The sequence below is a fragment of the Solanum verrucosum genome, unplaced genomic scaffold (genome assembly GCF_900185275.1).
Source record: "Solanum verrucosum unplaced genomic scaffold, falcon-dt-bn FXZP01000112.1, whole genome shotgun sequence".
In the NCBI taxonomy this organism is placed as follows: Eukaryota; Viridiplantae; Streptophyta; class Magnoliopsida; order Solanales; family Solanaceae; genus Solanum; species Solanum verrucosum.
The window spans coordinates 377,758-399,186 of record NW_026020441.1 but is presented as its reverse complement, the minus strand read 5'-3'; the positions used below and the strand labels follow the sequence as shown (position 1 = coordinate 399,186).

Here is a 21,429-nt window from a genome sequence, read left to right as displayed (position 1 = left end):
AAGATTAGCAGTGAAGTACTAGATCAGATCAATTAGAATGAACATTTTTTGTTAATTCATGATTGGAAACAACGATGCTCTCTCTAGAAGCATGTCCACATGAGAATAAAAGAGAGAATTCTTTTGAACTCAACAGGTAGCAAAAATCAGCAGATCTGAAAGATTAGTAAGTTGCTTATCTGTGACAATACGTTATTAGCCAAGTTCTAGAAAGCAAATGAACCCAGTGTTTGCACACAATAGTAAAGACCTGACAAAAGTTATTTTGCATTCATGACTAGTCTGTTCTGACTGTAGTACAATTGGAACTCTCAACAATCTATCAATAACTGAATTAAGGAATACATCAATTTAACATTGAAAGATTCACTAGTAACCCTAAGGAGATCACAAAAAGAATGATCAGGCAATACCTTGATACGACGATGAATCTAGTTGGCATCTCGAAGGGACAACCAAATCACTCAATTAACTGGACCTCACATTAACAAAAAGTTTATAATTCAAGCATGAAAACGCCATGTGGCAGGCTCAACTTTTATTGTTATCTTTAAGATTTATGAACTAGTTCCATAGTTTTTACTGTATCATAGCACAAAATACAAAGTATTATACAAACAAGTTCACATGACATAACGGTTCTCAACCTCCTGGATCATGGAAAAGTCTGAGGTATAAATCATCTCTGGTATATAATCAAAGAATTTGATTTCATTAACTCAAGGCTATCCAACAAATCCCTTGATTAATGACTTAATAAACAAGAAAATAAGGAAGACACAGATGAAGCAAAAAACATCAAAATTGAGCAGAATATACAGAAAATTACCCAGTTAAGCAGGTTGAAGATCTAGCTTTAATCTTCCATAATCAAACATGAAGAACAGCTACACTTTACGAGTACATCCTCATTAATTTAAGCATGCAGATGCTTCAGAGACAAACTGGGATGAGAGACTTGAGGACAGAAGTGTTCCACGAAAACCTTCTTCAGTTTTTCGTTCTTCCATTTTCTGGCCAGAAAGCTCATCTGAAAAGAAAGTAGATAAATTAATATAATTGATAAGTGCAAATCTGTTTTAGTTCCTACTTCGGCAAACGATTGAATTTGGTCAGGAAAAAAACTCAGGGTGACATGGCACACTGGCTGACCACTGATGTTAACAGAAAGGCATAAACCAGAGGTTATCATGTGGACTGGTTTAATAAAATGCCAAACTAGTGGATGTTATACATTACTGCAATAGTGCAGATATATTTTTTTTGATAAGGTAATAGTGCAGATATATTTTTTTTGATAAGGTAATAGTGATGCAACACACTCTTCCATATACAAAATGTTATGTGATGTGTGGTTAATGCTAATTATGATACCTTGACATTGTAAATAATAATACAAAACAATGCAGCAACAACCTATGCACAACAGATCCAGTATAATTATGAGAATACTACATGGAGATTAGATGGCTCAATTGCAATTTCTAGAAATGACCAAGGAAAAGACTGTACGGAGAAATGTAAGAGTTGGTAAAGAATGTCATATTTAAGATACAAGACTTTTGAAGTACATCTAGAAAATTAGGACATTCCATTTGGCATAGCAGTATAACCTGCAATATCACGATGCTCATGAATCTCAGAATCTGTCACCCATAGTACATCTCCAGGGAATATATTCAGGTCAGCAAGACAAGCAGATTCGCCATCAATTACCAGAGAACCCTTGTGAAGTACCTGATTTTCCTTGACTATCTGTAAATTTTAAAAGAGATAAGTTTGTTTGCAAATCAAAAGGGAGAAGTCCATAGAAACAGACAACAGTCAACTTTGTAAGGCGAGTAAACTGCCATCACCACCAACGCGCAAAAGTCAAGCGGAAATGAACATCACTGGACCATATAACTGTTATTTTAAACAAATAACTCTACAAATGAAAGCACAACTATAAGAATTTCCAACTATGTGAAGATATGATATGTCACATGTGAAAAAAGGGCAGCCCGGTGCACTAAAGCTCCTGGTATGCGCAGGGTCTGGGGAAGGGCCTATTGGTACGTCACATGTCAAAAGAAAAATTACATACCACACAACGAAAATACAGACACTATTATCACTATTAGATAAGAACCAAGAACCTAAAACCAAAATGAACTAATGCATAAGCCAGAAAAATGATCCATCTAAAAGAAACAAATAATCTATACCCATGTAATCTTGTATATGTGGCCTTTTGTCATCTTATATGCCTGGGTTCAGAAATTTAGCCATGAAGGTTAACAGGCAATTTGGCCAAGGCATCTGAGTTTTCTTTCCCAAATCAGTTTTCTCAACACGATTTAAAATTTAATAAGTAACAATTTATCATATAACTGTGAAGTTTCTACAGCATCGAAAGGTGTTCCTAAAAGACATAACCGTATTATACCATTATCTCATGGCCCATGCTAGTATTTTCTTATACTGACTCCACCAATGTGAAAGAATAGCCGGTTCCAAGTATGCATAGAGGAGTGTCGTAATTGACTGACTGCCAAGAGTAAAAACAATCTAACTATGATACTCTTAAACCACTGTTCCTTTACAAGACATTCCCATCTGAAAAACTTTCAGATTTTAATATGTACACCTATAAAACTAGTACTATTCAGCAAATAAGGTTTCCCATCATAAACAATAAGTCAGCCAAGGAAAATAAATTTACAGAATACGATATATTCAAAGAGCAAAAGTGGCTAACCCCAAAAGCTTCCCATATCATCATCTTCAGCTGGTAGACAGATGTGGACCCAGAAACATTCAACTTCACTGAGTTTCCAAATGCTGTCTTCTTGGAACGCTTTGAGGTCCGTCGATTTGGTTCCAGGCTGTTCACTGATGCTTCTAGAACTGATTTTGGAGGTTCCTTGCCGAGAATGAAGCAGACACAAATATCCTCGTCGGAATAGTTAAGTTTCCTCTTTAATTCACAGCTTTTCCTTTCAGCAATGCACTCCTCACAAACCTGGAAAGTATGAAACGTAGAATTTCTCATCCATATTCAATAGAAACTCAAAAGGCTTCTTTTGACCCTTCAGCAGATGCACAGGATAACAACTCCCAAACGGAACTCATTTTTTTGCCTGCTGATGTCAGCATGCTCCAAGGGTGTTAAAGTATCATGCAAAGAGCTTGTGTTAGATTGACATTTTAGACAAACATAGCATCAATCCTGGAAGGGCCTATAGTTTTCAATTTACAGGAGAAAACCATGCAACATGATTTCTACAACATAGAGGCAAAACCTATAATATTTGGCATTCTAGTTCTTCAGATCTTCTCAAAGAATGACGAAGACCTTTAAATCCTAGGTGCATGACCCACTTCCTTCTGTGATAAGAGAACCCATAATCAGCTCTGGAATCATCATTATCTAAGGTATTCCACTAAATCCATTTGCATAGCATTACATTTGAATTCATTGTAAATCCATCTATAAAGTCCAGGAGATCCTGAGTTGTTAAACTGATACCATAGCTTCCATTAGACAATTACTTATTCTGGTTGCTTCCCAACACAAGGATAGGTTATGGTAAGAGATGCTCTAGACTTAGATGTATTTGCAGTACTCTCCAGCTTACAAAAATCCAGCACATAATTTAATTTAATTTTTATAACCAAGAATCTCTGAGGACTAGTGACGCACAGTTGGAAAATTATCAGACAGTAGACCTGCCCCTCTACTCATCTCCACTTAAACACCAGGCTTTTAGTTGTGGCAGGGTTTGAACTCGTGACATGCAGCTAAATTCACCCGTCACGTGTTGTGCTCTTACCACTAGACCAAAGACCTGAGGACAGAATATGACACTTAATGTTTCAAAGCTATAACTAGCAGTTATTAGGAAGCGTACCTGGGAACTTTAACCTAAATTTAATATATAGATCAATATAGCTCAATAAATTATGTCCAGGTTTAATGAAATTAAAAAAAAGAACAAATGAATTTACCTCTGGTGAAATCTTAATGATGAATCTTCTAGACTCAGGCCCAACATTCGATTCGTCATTCAAATTCATATGCTCCTCAGAAATTGCCATATCTTCACTAGATCCAACAAAATCGTTCCCCAAGAAATCAACTTCAACTGTAATTCCTTTTGCCGCTGTACCACCCCAGTCTTCACAAAACAACTTCCAATCATCGTCGGTGATAATTGTCAAAGTGTCTGTCTGAAATCCATCGCCAGAAATAAAGTATTCAGCAAAAAGATAAAACCAAAGCCACAAGTGGAAGAACATAAACATAAAGAAAAAGGAGGAAACAAGACTATGCACCTGCTTAATGGTGTACAGAGGTAAATAAAATCAGACATGACTGAATGTGCCGGAATAATATTGTAATTACTTAATGCAAACATTATGTTAATAAGCTACTGTAATGGACTTTGACATGAGCAAAAACAAGCTAAGGTGACACTATCATGTTTAAGTTACTTTAAAGACAACCAGTAATTTGAAAATACATTATATACTTACAGCAGGTGACTTCTGGAAAATACTTCCACGTTTGCAAGACAGATCAGGAGGCCTTTCAAGAAGTCTTGAATGCTGTTCACAAGAACCATGGCTTAGCTCGAAATCAGAAAAGGTTATTTCTTTACATTTCCCTAAACAAGATCTCAATAAACTATAGAGAATTATCTCAGAAGAACTTATAGGCATTTATATGCATTGCATATTTCTAGGAGCATAGAAAGCAGTCCGTTAGTCAATCTAAACACGAAGAATTTCTTGTCGCATGCAATAAGTGGAAACTTCCTCTAGGTAGAAGATATCTAAATGCATAAAGCTTGTGCAGAGTGCCTCTAGATGGAATATACAATTGAAAAATATACCTTTTCACACATCAGAAAACCAATGACATCATCCAAAGTTTCAAGTTCAGCAGGAGCACTTTTGCCACTTGCATTAGAGTAGCTTTTCCATTTAGACAACCAAGAAGATGGTAACAAGTAGTATCTGATACCAGGAAGAATTGGTATGCCTTTACCCATTGCTAACTTCTCATGACTTTGCCGTTGCTTGAGCTTAAACTCCCTGTATCATATAAACACTGTAAGCTACTAGGTAATTCTAACTTCATTACTTTAATAAGTTGATACAGGACCTTAGAGTATCTTCTAAGCATGCAACTTCAGTGAGTTGAATGCTGCATTGAGTACAGGGCTCAGAGTCCGAAAGAAAAGTTGAACAACCCACAGAATCATCAGGTTTTACTGCCATAGCTATCTCACGAGTAAAATTCCAAAGAGTCTCGGGTATCAGCACACGTCTAGCACCAGAAGCTTGTTCGGGCATCAGCTGTCCATGAGGACACCTTATTGAAGCTGTTGGTCCAGCATCAGCTTCACAAGGAGAGTCTACATTTTTCCTTCGGAGCCACTGTTGTAACCTACAGAGGAACCATATGAAAAAGGGTGGTTCAACAAAAATGGTGACCTAAAGCAAAGTTTCAATTGGATTTGTTAAAAAAAAAAAACAATAACTTCATACATATAATTTCATTTGAAGTCTATTTTTCTAGTTTTCTTTTTCACTTTTTGCTGCTTCAATATGCTTGATGTAATGCTTTAAATTTTAGAAAAAATAAAAAAGAGAGTTAGCAATTTACTTTGAGCTCTCTTATTTTTATGGAATTGTTTCTGTGATTAGGAAAAAGGTCAAGGAAATATAAAAGATTAAAAGAGAAATTGCACGTTATTCGAAGAGAAAGGTAAAAGAGAATAAAAATAATGTGGACTCATTGATGATGTTGGTTGTATCAATAAATGAGGCACAAAAATATTGTTTACAGGTATGGTTTTGAGATTCCCACAAGGATACTTCTTTGTCCCAATTTATGTGGCACAGTTTGATTTCGAGAGTCAAACTTTTCAATTTTAATTGTGAATTTGGATGTGGCATCTTTAAATTTTATGAATTTTCATTAAAAAAATTTACATATTTGGAGACTATGTATAGAGTACTACAAGTCACAATAATTGATAATTCAAAACCAAAAAACTTGTTTTGACTCTAGAAATACAAAAGGTGTTATATAAATTGGAACGGAGGGAGTATTTTCTTTCACAAGTTATGCTAAGACAATTCCATCTTTCCTTTTTGTTATTATGAGAAATTGTACTTGTCTTTAAGACGTTAAATTTTTTTTCAAAAAACAATGTATGATTTTAAGTTATATAACTGCTAGTGTAAACAATTTTTATATTATTAGATCATATTTACATGTTGTAGCAGGTAATATCTTATTTTCAAGATTTTGAATCTCACATTTTAAGGAGGCTTACTTATAGGTTAGATAACCTAATAGTATAACAAAATATCTATACGAACAATGTATAAAACTTAAAATTTAGTATATACACATATTAGGAAAATTTGGGGCCCCTGAAAATATGGGGCCTAAAGTAGCAACTTTAGTTGATTCACCCTTCAGTTGGCACTGCATGTGAATATCAATAGGTATCTTTTAAACAGAGACTAAGATGAGTTGAGAACATAGGAAACACAAGATGATGTAATTGACACATTGCATGAATAGCTTCAATATCACACACATTCTTGAAATTTAGATCAAGACAGTAAATGATAGCTCAACCAAATGGAATAATGTACAAAATTAAAGAAGTTATAACAAGCTGTGAGTATTAACAGTTAGTGATACCAAAAGGTAAGAAAAATTAAACCAAATGTCCCTTGTGTTAAACATACGTCAGATATAACATGCTGTGTGATGCACGAAGTTTTCTTCAGAAAGATCATTTCCAATCGTTTTGTACCATTTCTTATAGGAAGTAACTAGAGGATGCAGGTTATGCTAGACTGTGTTACTGTTTTATTGCATCAGCAGATAGTATTTAAAATATACTCTTTCTCACAGGTACAATTAACAACACTTTTATTCAAACAACTTCTGCAGCACTAAGATGGTGACAGATATTCCCTCATTAGACACATCTATACAAGTTTAAAACAAAGAATACATTACGTAGATGTACCATGGCTTTGATATGTAGTACAACTTCTCGTCTACACAATCACCCGCAAGGGCTGCTTCTGCAAATTCTTTCATTAATGTTCTTCGATCCCGGTAGTTATCTGCAAGGGCCATTGACTGAGCCACTCCAAAGAGGCAGTCAACGCAGTAATCATCCTTGGCCAGCACTGGTCCTCCACCATACTGGGATTGCAAGTATCAGATCAATATCAGAGAAAAACAGATTGCAACTGAAAACTAGTAAAGGAGAATATCATGGAAATCATAAAGCATCGATATTTTTCGAAGTCTTGAAAGGAAATCAGCAGTTGCAGAGTAATGGTTGTTGAAGGTATCACAAAAAAACTCAAAATGCTTACGCAAAACAGTAAAGAATCTAATTTCATAAAATAATACCTTAGAGAATAGCATGGTCCAAGCTTCACTAGACAGACGTTTCATAGAGCCAATCTTTGAAACTGGTACTTTCCCATGTGTGCATTGTATGGAACTGTTATCAATGATTCTGTAATACAACAAAAACTATTACTAACTACAAAATAGGTCTTTTACCTCGAGAGATTGGTTGGTTCATGAACTAGTTATAATGGGAATTATAGTAAGAAGATCATTAGCAGAGCAACAAATAATAAAACATAACTTGTTATGCGTTGCAAAATAATATGTACATTGTTACATAGTGTTGACAATACCAAATTCAAGAATTATCTTAAAAGGTATTTTTGACGTTTTAGGTACTCTTATTTCAGATATTTACTAATAAAAAAACATATTCTAATTTCACATTCAATCTTGCATTACAATACTGATTTCCGCATAACTTACACGAATACTCTCTCTGTCCCACGTTATATGATGCACATTCCTTTTTAGTCTGTCAGAAAAGAATAATATCTTCCTATACATAGAAACAATTTAACTTTAACTTCTCATTTTACCCTTAATGTGATGATTTATAGTCACACAAATATATATGGCTTGTATTAATCACAAGTTTCGAAATTCTTCCTTTCTTAAACTCAATGCCGCGTCAAATTGTATCAAATTAATGGGGATGAGGAAGTAGCATTTATTCCCGAAATTAAACATTGTATTTAGTAATGCTAACGCATAATTTTATACTGAGAACCAATTATTGTATTGGAAACTCTCATTTTTTATTTATTTTATTTTTTGAGAATTAGTACTGTTTGGAAACCTCTCATTTTTATGCTGAGATTAAAACAAAAAAGCCCTTCAACAAACCAGCTACTCATAATTTAGCATATCCTCTACATACCAAGCAAGAACAACACCAACTAAATATAGGATAGTCTTTAACAATCAAATCTGATGACTGAAACCTTAATCATTGCATACTTTAGACCACTGCATTAAGCATATATTAGGGCAGTAAATCATCTTATTCTAATTTAACTGAATGTAATGGTTTCACTTATCCAGGCTTAATTTGACTACATCTAAACACTAGTTATATTTTTTTAATCAGTATCTAAATCAAGTGCATTGAGAATATGTTGATGTTATACGGTACGAGTGAGACGGGGTTTAAATAATGATATATGTATTGGTTTGGAAAGTAAAAGAATAAAAAAAATTTATGTAATGATCTAAAAGAATAAATAAAGGGGTTGACTGGGCCCAGTGTTTTAGATGGCGACAAGGGTTTGCCTCGCCACAAGGCAATTAATACCAAAAAATTAGAATATTTAATTGCATATGTAAATAATCAAAATCTCAATAGCAATAACATCTTAGCAAATATTTTAATTCAAAAACTGAAAATAGATAGTACATACTAAAATTCTAGAACTTGAATGAGAAAAAAACAAAACAAAAGTCAAAACAGAGGTAGAAGTGATTCTGAAGTCCGAAGAAGAAGGAAAAAGAAACCAAGGAAGAAGAAATCCGAAGAAGAAGAAATATGTATTGGTTGGACTTTGGAGTAGCTAGAAAAGTTTGGCTGGTTGCCGGAGGAGTGTAGTCGTAAACCCTAAAATTACCTTTTAACTTTTAAAACCCTAAATTGGTCGCCTTTTTATAAGAAAATACAAAAGGTGACGCCTTTCTCGCTTTTCTTGCCTCTCGCCTTTTGTCGCCATGGTGTCGCCTTTTGAAGATCGTCTCGCCACAAAGCTAAAGGCGATGAGGGGTCGCCTCACCTCTCGCCATTGGCGACGAGGCAATCGCCTTTCACAACACTGGGCCTGGGCCAAGCCCATAATGCCAAAATGTGGCTTTTCTTGTCTCGCGTTAAAAGGAGAACAAGCAGCAAACTTTAAAACAATTTGAATTACAAGCATAAGCTAATTCACGGCAGCTTCTGTGAACTTTAAGCGCAGCCTTTCTTTTGACTTCACGGGTCATCCCATTAACGCAGGTAAGGAAAATTTTGTCCCTCTTTAGTTTCACTTCTATTCTCTTTATTAAATTGCTTAGTCTACTGTAGAGATGATTAATTTTAATTGCAAATAAAGCTAAGGCTTAGAATGGTAAATAGAAGTCCGAATAAATGAAGAAGATGAAATCTTTGACTAGGTATTGAATTTTATGTTTGGGAATATTATTAGTCTTGATTCCAACTAATTTAGACACTTACTTGTTTCTGCAAATCGGAAAGCACATGTCCATGTAGAAAACCATGTTTTTGCTCCTCGTTACAAACCAAACTTATGAAATTACATTTGCACTGTTAGCATGCCATTATCAATTGTTCCGCTACCTTTTAACAGTTGGATGCATTTCCAATCCTTTGTTGCATCCTAGGGTTATTTAGTGGGCGTTTGTCCATGAAAACCAAATATTACACATTTCCATGTGTTGGTGGAAGAAAAATTCTTAGGGGGCGTTTCTTAGTTGATTAGAATTATGTAGATATTAGTAGTACATGGATTAGTTATGATTAAATCTATGTAAATTCCCTCATAACTTTCACATGTATAATTTATGCGGATTTCTGAATTGCAAACTGAACACCGTATTAATTTTATACATGAATAACTTATCTCCTAACCAACTACCAAACGTGGTATTACTGATGCAGATTTTAATACCTACATAACTCATCTACGAACCAGCTATCAAACAACCCCTTAAGTTAGAGGATTTGAGATAATGATCTTAATTGAAGTGAGCAAAGTTTTTTTTTTTATCAGGTAAAAGATTTTATTAAAAATACCACCGAAAAAGGAGAAACCTACAAAATATGGTTCTCTAGAAGACACTCAATCCTCTATGCAAATAGGAACTATATGGGTGCACACCAAGAGAAAATAAGGGATCCAAGATTACCCCTCAAATGAGCAAAGCCCACTCCAACCCTCAAAGCTTTAATAGTCAGTTAGAATTTTCTTTTTCATTTTTGACAACTGGTGTGCTTATATTCTCATACTTTCAAACATTTTTGGTTTATGAATCCTTCCACTTCTATAAAAGGAGTTATAACTATAGAATCTTATTCATGTCTCAAAATTTCTTCATCAACAGCTTTGTTTCAAAGTCTTCTTCATCAACAGCTTTGTTCCAAAGTCTTCTTCATCAACAGCTTTGTGTAACTTTGATTCAATCTCCAACTTTGTATGTTTTTACATTTTCTTAATCTTAAAATTTATCTTTTGTGTTTCATGTTGTGGATTTGAAGAAGACAATAGTAATTGTTATGCCATATCAAGTTATTTATCTTCAATATAATTTAACTTAGACTGTTTCCTTTAGTTGAATCTAATATTGATATTATATGATTTAAAAGTTGTGTTATTTCCAACTCAAAGTATATTAGATGATCCAGTTTCTACAGTAGATATCCTAGGATCATTGTAAGATGAGATAGGATTTAGTGTTGGTCTATTGCTTTTACTCTTTTGGATGTAGATTCAATGATGTAATTTTTGCTTCCAGCATAAATTTATGTATAGTCTGTTATCATGTCCAATCCAAAAAAAAAAAAAAAAACACATTATGTCTTCATATGATCATATCTCAAAAATGTTACATTAATTCTTATTATCAGTATATTGCTTTAGTTTAAACTAGAAATTGATACACTTTAAAATGTCAGAGCTTTTTTTCGATTGTTTGGTCCAGTGGAACTTACAGGTTACAAAGAAATAAAAGATAATAGCGCCAGAAGTGAAAGAGAGGGCAGAGCAGAGCATTAGATAACACAGGGGCATTTCTATATTCAAACTTTTAGGACAGACCAAGGATTATACGTGAAATACTCAGAACGGTATTGCTAAAGTAGTGTTGCTGTAAATAAAAATAACTTTCTCTGCCATGAAGCTGATTTGTTGTGGACTACTCTACTTGGGTTTTTACTGCTCATTTGAAGTAGTTAATAGTTATCCCATGTTTGTATTGTTTTGTCATTATCAATTTATTATTAGCTAGTCATAAGCCGAAAACACAACCAAAAGGACAAGAACCAAACCAATGATTTTTGTTTTATATGGTTTGGTTTTAGAAATTTAAAACCCGACTAAATTGGTTCGGTTTTTGATCAAAAACTCAACCCAAACCAAACCATGAACACCCCTAGCTACAATATACAAGCACAAGTATCGAGTAAATCTAGTAACCTACCCAACAAGACCATTGCAGATGGGCTCCTAGTGAGTATTGTAACTGGGCTCACCAGATTTTTACTCTTAACACCTCATCTATTCATTACTCAGTGATACATGTAGAACTAAGCACAACTAAGATTTTCTGACAAGTGACAACAGCATTCACGTAAATAGAAGGAACAAGTTCCACAAAGAAAGAATATATTTTCGTTTGTCTACTACCTTATAAAGATTTACCCATGAGACGAAAAGGAAAATTAAAGGCCACTACAAGAATTGAAACTTACGATGGCACGATGTTGTCCGCCCATAGACGCAGCCAGTCCATAGATATCCAAAAGTAAAATTCCTCAGGTGATTGGACTGCAGCTTTAGAAAGGATTGAACGTACCTCCAGCCTCCGTTCCGTGATGCAGTTCACCTCAGACTCCTTCTTCATTTTGTATTGCTCACACGAGTCGACATATGAGTCATTCAGTTTTTCTACCTCCTCATAGAGGTGGGGTGGAAGATGACTATCAACTTCCGAAGATGTACAAGCCTCTTTTTCCGCTATATAACCACTAGAGTCAATTGGCATTTTATCACAATTCTTTGGACGTCTAAGGACATACATCAGCATATAAGCATCACAAGACAAGAAGGTCTTCACTTCAGTGACATCAGTCTTTGATGCTCGCCGCTCCCCAGCATCAGGCCCATTCCCATTCTCAATAATTACATCAGAAGAAGAGTGGTCAAGTTGCTCAGTTTGAGAAGGCTTGACCGCAGAATGTGATGAACCTTTACCAAATGGCTGACAGCCTAAATTTGAAACATGTTCGTCATCAAACTCCCACCACTGCTGTGTATTCTCATTTTTAATATGCGCTACATAGTGGCCACTATTTGCAGCTGACCCTTTGTGGATCAGTATAGCTGATAAGTCATATATTAGTTCTGATTGGAAATGCTCAGATATCCTTCGTGTCATATTCAGCTCTTCAGGAAAACAAAATGCAGATGAGATTTTCTTCCTCGTTGTAGTCTAAGAAAATAACGTGCATATCAGAAAGAGCCAACAAAACATATAAAAACATCTAATAAATAAATGAATAAATCAACTTCAGCTAGAATATTGGTAGTGTAGCAAAATCATTTCAAGAGTCAATTTCTTAATAATAAAGGATTATTCTAATTTTTTTCAATATTCAACTCAAATAATACATGTACTAAAAGTTAAGGAGCTGGGAAGGGTACAACAACAACTACAAGCACAATTGCGCTTCAATCCAAAACAAGTTGGTTGACTATATGAATTCTTATTGACCGTGTTTCTCCATTTAAATCCATGTCAGGACAACATTATACAAAATAAAGTAAAAATAAGAAGTACCCCCTTTGTTCACTTTTACTAATCCATTTTGAACTTTTCATGCCCGAAACAATGATTTATATAAGTATTTTACCATAATACTCATATTAATTGATGTGCAGTGTTGGGTCTTGGCAAATGATTCGGGGAATAATGTTGAGGGTAAAACAAGAACATAATTAATTTTCTTGATATGTTAAAGCGACGAGTAAAAGTGAAAATCCATTTTAAAATACTAAACTAGTAAAAGTGAATGTAGGGAGTAATACAAATTCTTTGTACCTTTTTATTTTATCATCTTTTTATTTTTTGAAAAGAGAAGTTCTCTATATTTTCTATTGGCATAAAAATCTCAGATAGGGCTGAAAAAACTCATAGAAAGCATAAGACCTTAAACAAATGTACTTACATAACTAAAACATATTCTCTATTAATTGGTATCATCCATATAGATCTTTTTCTTCCATTGTGGGAGCTTGGAAGGGTAAAAGCATTTACAAGTTATTTCTAATCAAGAGCCCACTAGAGTCTCTAAATGTTCTATTGCCACATCCAACATCTCAAATTCTATGGAAGTCATCAAGCATGTAATTCATCACCTACAACATTGAACTATGACCAAACAGAAGAAGAGAGTCCGCTGCACATCTGGCATAAAATGCTGCAAGAAAGCTCTACATCTAGAAAAGGAATTTAACAAACTTCCTGCCATGACAAATGAACTCACAATTCCCAGCAGAGAAAACAAAAGGTTCATGCCAGAGCAATGATAGCACCATTACCAACCTTTAGAGACCATTATGGTAAATTATTCAATACTAATAATTGCATGTAGCAACTTCCTTATGTACTCTTAAAAAATAACTAGCATTTACCGGTGAGACACTTAAAAATAATATACATACATTTGGAAGGAAAATGCAACGCTTGAGCTGGAAATTCAGGACTGCAGGCAGAGAGCGCAATTTAATGCTACGAGTAGCATCAACTCGGGTGGCACATGAATCACAATAATATTGATTATCTCCATGAAGCTCCTCTACGCTAAGATAGTCGTCTAGACTCTCATCTAAACTCTTCAAACCCTTGACGTTCAACTCCAGCTCATAGAAGTCCTCAATTTTTGATGAAGCTTCAGATTCATTTCCACATTTTGAACACCTATACATTAATAAATTATCCTTTAGAATCTTCTAACGACTCCAAAACATAGAGGCAGAATTAACCACAGAATTAAACGAACAGATTGCTTCAAATGTACAAGTAAAACAAAGGCCGACATAACAAAGGTGACAGTCATATAAAATATCTGATGAACCCTGAGAGCAAGAAGAATGAAACCAAGAGAATCCAGGATGACAAACTCCTTGACAAGAGATGTACATTATTCAAGGTGAACTTGACATACAGTTAGCATTTGCATTGCATTAGAAAAGAGGGAATGGAGGCATCACAAAGTAAATGCAACAAAAGTTCTTCCTGTGCTAGCTGGCTATTAGTAATTCCTTGTTTTCTTTTTCAAGAAGGGGACAGACACTTTTTGGTGTCCATGCACATGCAGTCAATATGTTTTTGAAATGGCCAACCAATTATTCAAACCCTGTTTACATCCAAGTATATAGCCACAGCAAAATCTGTTTGATGAAATTGATTAAAGGGAAATGACTATTTAAGCACCTAACTGGGAGAACTGGGTGGACTGGACAGGGAATAAGTTCCAAATCACACAATCAATTCAACTAAACACAAGTATCAGCCAAAAGCTTCTTACTAATAAGAAGTAATTGAGACCATGAATTATACTGGTTAATAGTAACAATCTGAAAAACTTACCCTAAAGAAGTAAAAGATACAGCACATGAATCTAGGAGACTTTAAAGTTAGTAATTTTGTATGAAGGTGCTCTTCTCTTCCATCTTTGACAAGATAGGTCAGGCTCATAATAAAACTTCTCCACTATACAACTTGCTAGATGAAAAAAACTTCCTATGTCACTAGATACCAGAGTAGCAAATCTTATCAGATCTTTTCACCTTTCAAAGTTCTTTCATGGGAAAAATTTTTATTTGGACAAGTAGCTTTAATCAAATGAACCAGTTCATTTATGCAAATCATCAAGGAAAAGTAGAGTCTACAAATTGGCTATGTGCTTCAACAGAGAGTGGAGACATTGTTCTTAAGTGTGAGCTCTAGATATGATGTATTAAGATTAAGGTCTCCTTTTATCTTTAGTTCAATGCCCAGTCACGAGTGGTTTCTGAACCCCTTTGTTGTTAATTCAGAGCGAACACACTAAAAGCCTCATGCAACAGTCAGAGATCTCCCTCTGCCTTTAATATATGAATAAACCGGAAATTTGTTGTTACATTGCCATTTCAGTTTTAATAGAAGAGAGATGAGGTTACTTATATTAAATTCAAGGAAATTTTTCTCATACATTCGTGATTGCATCAAAAACTCCAAAATACAATGGAAGGCACTACAGATTCGTCCCTTCTCTATTCAGAAGTTTTAACTCTTCATTACAGAAAATAATGAGAAAATATTATGAGTGCCCTTCACAGCTCATGATCTAGTCCAGAAAAAAAGAAAAAGACAAAGATTAAACTAATCTGTCAATTATATAAAAAATTAAGTAAATAATAGAAAATTCTGGAGTCATAAAAGGGGTAATGTAATCGACTCAAAGTATGAAAAATATCATTATAAAGCGACAGATTTAGTATTGTTAATTTAAGTCTGGACTTACATAGTCACATGTGACACACCTCCACGGAAAAGATCTTGGACAATTGTTCTGGCCTTCAACACACTAGACCTACTCAGACATCGCTCAAGCAGAGAGAAGAGCAAGGTCAGAAACTCATGACTGTCCTGCTGAACGCCATTATCTAGCTCCAGAGTTTGGATAAATGGAGCAGAATCAACAAAAGCCATTTTGTACAAATGTAACTTTGCAAACAGTCGTGCTAGTTGGTCCAACACTGGTTGTTGTTTCAAAACATCTGGTTCAATAGAGAATACACCCTCCCTGAATGACTTATTCATATACAGGCATTGCAGAATACTGTTAGCATAGCATGTAGCACCCAGATTTGTCAACCCAGCAGGTGTCTCCGGGGAAGCACGACAATCATCTGAAGGATCAGAACCAAGAGCATTGACCACTTCGGATATTTTCTGCCATAACCCAGATTTACGATTACCATTTTGCGGTGGAATCAATCCACAAAAGCAATTGGGATTATCTTTGGTGTTGATACGACATCCTTGGCAAGCAGGCTTCCATATCATGTACAGCTGATTAACATCATCTTTTGTCACCTGCCTGGTAGATAGAACATTTCTACAAAGCAGACAACACAAAATACCAACTGATAAATACAAATAAACAACCAAAGACACAAAGGAGAGATAATAAATAAGTTGGGTTATCCTTGATAGACATTATAACACCACTTAGGTCCAGCATTCAATTATTCAGCTATTACGGTATTTATGTTGCTCCAAAAGAAAGCAAAAGAGCACAACAAGTGAAGTAGGAATTATATACTTGAGTTAGGGGCTTATAATAGAAAAACACAAAGTTGGGTATAGTAGTTAATTTTTCCTATGTAGATCATAAAAGGGGTAAGAGGATGAATCTCTCAGCTCAATAATTGAGTTCCCTATGTAAAACGATAGATTTTAAGAAACATCAGCAAGGGATGATCTTATTTGCACCTTTTCACATTGAGCACCAAACACAGGGCCTCGTCATGAATCTAGGCTCTGAATTAGGATTACTCAATTGAACTCTCTTCGATTCTTTAATCTTTGTGAATACAGTCTGCTATTATCAAAAAATTATTCTATTGAACATTGATCGAACAAGAGATTTGAAGTTTGTTTAACAGAAACATACAACTTTTAACTCAACTGTGTTCTTTTTAGATAAAGTAATTACTTGTTGATATTGTGGAAACTACATGTAGGAAAAGCATACCCTGTATTTTTTATTCAATATGTTGTAGTAATTTTTTTAAAAAAAACTCAGTATGTTGTACTAATAAATGACTGAAAGTTATGAAATGACAACAATAGCAATTTTTCAAAGATGCATGGGAGACGGTGGGAAATGACTTAACAAAAGGGGTACTAGAATTTTTCAAAACAAGCAAAATACATAGAGCCTAGAGGCATTAATGACACGATGATTACGCTCATCCCTAAAGTACATGTGGATAATGTAGGAGACTACAGACCCATATCATGTGGTAACACTGTGTATAAAGTGATATCCAAAATGCTTTGCAATAGAATGAAGAACATACTGCCTGAGATAATTTCAACTAACCAGAGTGCATTTATAGGAGGGAGAAATATTGCTCAGAATATCTTGATGTCAGGATCTGGTTAGGCTATACAGCAGGAAAAACACCACGAGGAGCTGTTTGATCAAAATAGACCTTAAGAAAGCATATGATTCTATCGAGTGGGAATGTATAGAAGAGATGTTATACAATCTGAACTTCACGTACAAATACATCAAGTGGGTTATGGAATGTGTGACTACACCACAACATTCCATTGTCCTAAATGCTGGAGGCTATGGCAGAATCAAGGGAGCACGAGGGCTGAGGCAAGGGGATCCCATATCACCCCTTCTGTTTGTGCTATGTATGGAATACTTCTCCAGGATCACGAATGGGTTGCAACACAACAGAACTTCAGGTTTCACACGAAGTGTAAGAGCTTGCGCCTAAATCACCTATGTTTCGCTGATGATATGCTTATTTTCAGCAAAGGGGATCTGGAATCAGTATTGCTCATGTTAAGGGGGCTAAAAACCTTCTCAATGGCATCAGGTTTAACCACAAATGCATCAAAATCAAGCATTTTCTCAGCTAAAATGAATAAACTGGAATTGGAGGATATAAGCGAACTAACAGGGTATGAGAAAGGGAAACTACCGTTTAAATACTTGGGTATCCCTATATTGGCAAAGAGGCTCTCGGCAATTGATTGTGAAGCTTTGATCAGCAAGGTGAGTAGTAGAGTGAACACATGAGGTTCCAAAAACCTACCTTATGCAGGTCGAGTACAACTTGTAAATTCAGTCCTGATTCAAGTACTCTTATTGGACTGCTATACTAATATTGCCTAACAGAATAAAAAATGAAGAGAATCACCGCAATTTAATGTAACTTTCTATGGACTGGTCAGCTCCACACCAATAAATCCCCACTAATAGCCTGGGACTTGTTGTGTAGGCCAAAGAAAGAGGGAGGGCTGGGATTATAGAAGGGATAACATGGAATGAATCAGCCGTGGCAAAGTACGTCTAGCATATTGCAAACAAAGAAGACACTATGTGGGTGAAATGGGTAAATCATGTATATCTGAAAGGTACGGATTGGTGGCAGTATAATGCTCCTCAAGATTCATGTTGGTACTGGAAGAAAATATGTGGACTAAAAACATAATATGCATCCGGATATGTTCAGAATGGGTGGCTCAAAAGAGCAGGGAAATACACTGTCAAGAGTGGCTATATGTGGAGAAGGGGACATGGAGAGGAATGGCCATTCTGGAGAGGGGTATGGAATACCAGTAGTATCCCTAAGCATCAATTCATATGTTGGTTAGCTATGCATGGAAGATTACTAACCAAAGAACGACTGAAGGTAATGGGGCTGATCACTGATGTGAAATGTGAACTGTGTGGAAGCAAAGATGAGAATATAGAGCATTTATTCTTCAAATGTGCCTTCTCTCAAACCTAACAAGCATAATGAAGTGGCTTCAAATATATATGGTTTAGCAAGATATACGCGGATGGTGGAACAGAATTGATAGAAAGGCTGATGGGAAAGTAAGCAAAGCATTCCTATGGACAATCACAGCAGCAATTATCTATCACATATGGGGAGCGAGAAATGAAGCATGCTGGAAACAACGAGTCCCAAGACCAATGACAGTTTGCAAGCAAATACAAATGGAATGTACACACAAGATACTTGAGGTACTAAATAGAAAACACACATGTAAAGACAGACAATGGATAGAAAATAGATTGAAAAGAATGGGAGAATAGCAGTGATTAATGGGAGATGCAGATAGGATAGATAGCCTAGAACTAGCTAGGCTAATATCTTTTGTTTGTCTTTAGGACCTGAATTGAATGTAATCCTGGTGTTGCTTTTGTGAATAAGAATATGTTGGTTTGTTAGACCCAAAAAAAAAAAACAATAGCATAATCTCGAACAACAAAAAAATTATGCTATTGTTTTTTTTTTTTGGTCTAACAAACCAACATATTCTTAGTCACAAAAGCAACACCCGGATTACATCCAATTCAGGTCCTAAAGACAAACAAAAGATATTAGGATGAAAAGAGCAGAAAGAATTTTCCTTGAAAAACACCTTAAAATCTCAACAACAAAAAAATGCAGGATATAGAGTCAATAAAATCAGCTCAGCCCTCAAACTGCAACATTAAATCAGTAGATTCTACACCAAGAAAAAAATTAGAATGAAAAATACTGCTATAAAATCAGATATCATTTTATACCCAAAATAGACCAAAATGGTTACACCAGCTTGCTCAAGTTGCAAATTCGATCAAAATCAATTCAATGTAATTGAGCATAAATAAATGTATAATTTATCCAGAAAACATAACAACAACAACAACAACAACAATCAACGTGAAAATAATTTCACCTGTAAATTTCAGCAGCGACATCCGCACAATCATCGCCTCTATTCCTTTTACCTTTACTGCGAGTATTCGGCCGCTGATGTCCCATTTTCACAGCAGAAAAAATTAAATCGGCAGAAAATCAGCAATTCAGTTTCGATTGAGCTTCTTCTGATCAACAATAAAATCGTCTAGCTTACGAAAAATTATTCTAAAATCTCAAAAAATAATTAGTCTTCAAGTGAATCGAAATTCATAATCCTCGAGGATTAAAGCTCGATTTTTTGCTGGTACCTGAGAGTTTTGGGAGTATTTTTAGGGTTTTTTTAAAATATATTTATATTTGATGGGGGGAAAGTCTTTCCAGTTACCATATTTATTCTTATTTTTTTCTTTTTTCTTTTATTTTTTGGGTGGTTTTAGGAGGGAAAGATAAAATATTCTACTAATATTGGATTATCGTTAAACCCAAGATTATTGGGAGTAATAAAGAAAATTACAACTTGTTCTTGGGACCTAGACTTGAGTGATACACAAAATTCTTAAAATGGTGAATAAATAAAGTTATTTTGTAAAAAAAAAAAAAAAAAAAAAATCCATGTTGAATGTGTATATTTCGCTTAAAATTATCAAAAAATATTTATTTTATTAAAATGGATTTTTTAAATATATATTATAAAATTTATACAAACTAATTAAAAAATATTATAGAACATTATGAAGAAAAAAAACGTAGATAAATATTGCTAGCAATTTGTTATAAGCTTGTTTGGAAAAAAAAGCCTAATGACTATTTTATTGTTTCGCTCAAATTAGAATCATCCTTACAAAATAATAAATGAACTTACAAATATAAGAAATTTGAACTATCTAAAATTTAATATGGATAATTTGTTATGTCCTATTTGTTCCTTGTTTTTAAATGTGAATATGTTATAAATTTAATCTTGCAAATATGCTTTCCTTTTGGCATTTTATAGTCGATGTTGTTTATATCTTGATATTTTTGTGTATTTGTCTTCTCCTAGATTGATTTGTAGTCAGTGTTATCTATTGCATTTTTTTGTTACAAATTCTGCATATCATATTTTATATCTTCTGGCTCTTTTCATTATTTTTTTATAAGTTGATTTGGAGTTACTGTATTTGTTATAATTAGAAACTTAACATGTTTTTTCTTTTGGACATTTGATAGTGGAAAGTTTTTAGGTTGCATTTTCTTTCAAAATTTCCTTGTATCAACCTTTGTGATTGTTTTAATCATGTCAATAGACTTCGAGACTGGATTCAATGACACAAAATGAAGACATGGCCTATAATACCAGTGACACAAAATTCATTTTAATAACTTCACTAACTACACAACCTATCACATTGATAGTCACGCTCTTATGATTAGATAATTTTATTATATACATTCGAAGGAGTTTCCTTGGTATTTGATCACTTTGTTATGGATCAAATCTTGAATTTTGTGTTTAAGATTTACACATATTTTTGTGTAGTGCCAATCATTAGAGTCGTCAATATGGGCTAGGCTTGTTGGGCCGGCCTGACCTAACCTGTGATCTGATAGAGTTGGGCTACGATTTTTGGAGCCCATTTAAGAAAATGGTTTTTTAGCCCGGCCTGAATAAGCCTTTCGATTTGTGGGACCTGAGAATTATGGATAGGGCCGGCTCGTAGGTCAAATAAAAATTAATTAAAAAATAAAAATAAAATAGAGTATTAAAAATAACAAGAGTCTAAACTCAAAATCCGTTTAAAGTTTAAATTATTACAATTTAAA

The 21,429-nt window shown here is 34.5% G+C and overlaps 2 protein-coding genes across 4 annotated transcripts in view; one reads left to right on the top strand and one right to left on the bottom strand.

Annotated features, from left to right (window-relative positions):
* Positions 1–21,429, top strand: part of LOC125808456 (ras-related protein RABH1e) — a 942,753-nt gene that overhangs the window by 636,370 nt on the left and 284,954 nt on the right. The window lies entirely within an intron of this gene.
* LOC125808404 (ubiquitin carboxyl-terminal hydrolase 26) lies at positions 812–19,965 on the bottom strand. Of its 2 annotated transcripts, none has more exons than XM_049488105.1 (13): positions 19,664–19,965; positions 15,708–16,304; positions 13,864–14,119; positions 11,892–12,631; positions 7,436–7,544; positions 7,041–7,222; positions 5,150–5,434; positions 4,878–5,079; positions 4,519–4,590; positions 3,991–4,212; positions 2,741–3,004; positions 1,614–1,755; positions 812–1,030 (listed from the first exon to the last, which is right to left on the bottom strand). In XM_049488105.1, exons 1-13 carry the CDS (start codon positions 19,747–19,749, stop codon positions 912–914), a joined length of 3,276 nt encoding a protein of 1,091 aa, XP_049344062.1. In that variant the 5' UTR covers positions 19,750–19,965; the 3' UTR covers positions 812–911. The 2 variants fall into 2 exon arrangements, with proteins under 2 accessions (XP_049344062.1, XP_049344063.1); XM_049488106.1 differs by lacking the exon at positions 19,664–19,965 and adding an exon at positions 18,609–18,625.

Coding starts and splice junctions, on each gene's coding strand:
- LOC125808404 (XM_049488105.1), bottom strand. CDS start 19,749: ATGGGACATCAGCGGCCGAATACTCGCAGTAAAGGTAAAAGGAATAGA. Junction 4,213..4,518: donor TTTTCCAGAAGTCACCTGCT/GTAAGTATATAA, acceptor GATGGATTTCAG/ACAGACACTTTGACAATTAT. Junction 3,005..3,990: donor TCATTAAGATTTCACCAGAG/GTAAATTCATTT, acceptor CATACTTTCCAG/GTTTGTGAGGAGTGCATTGC.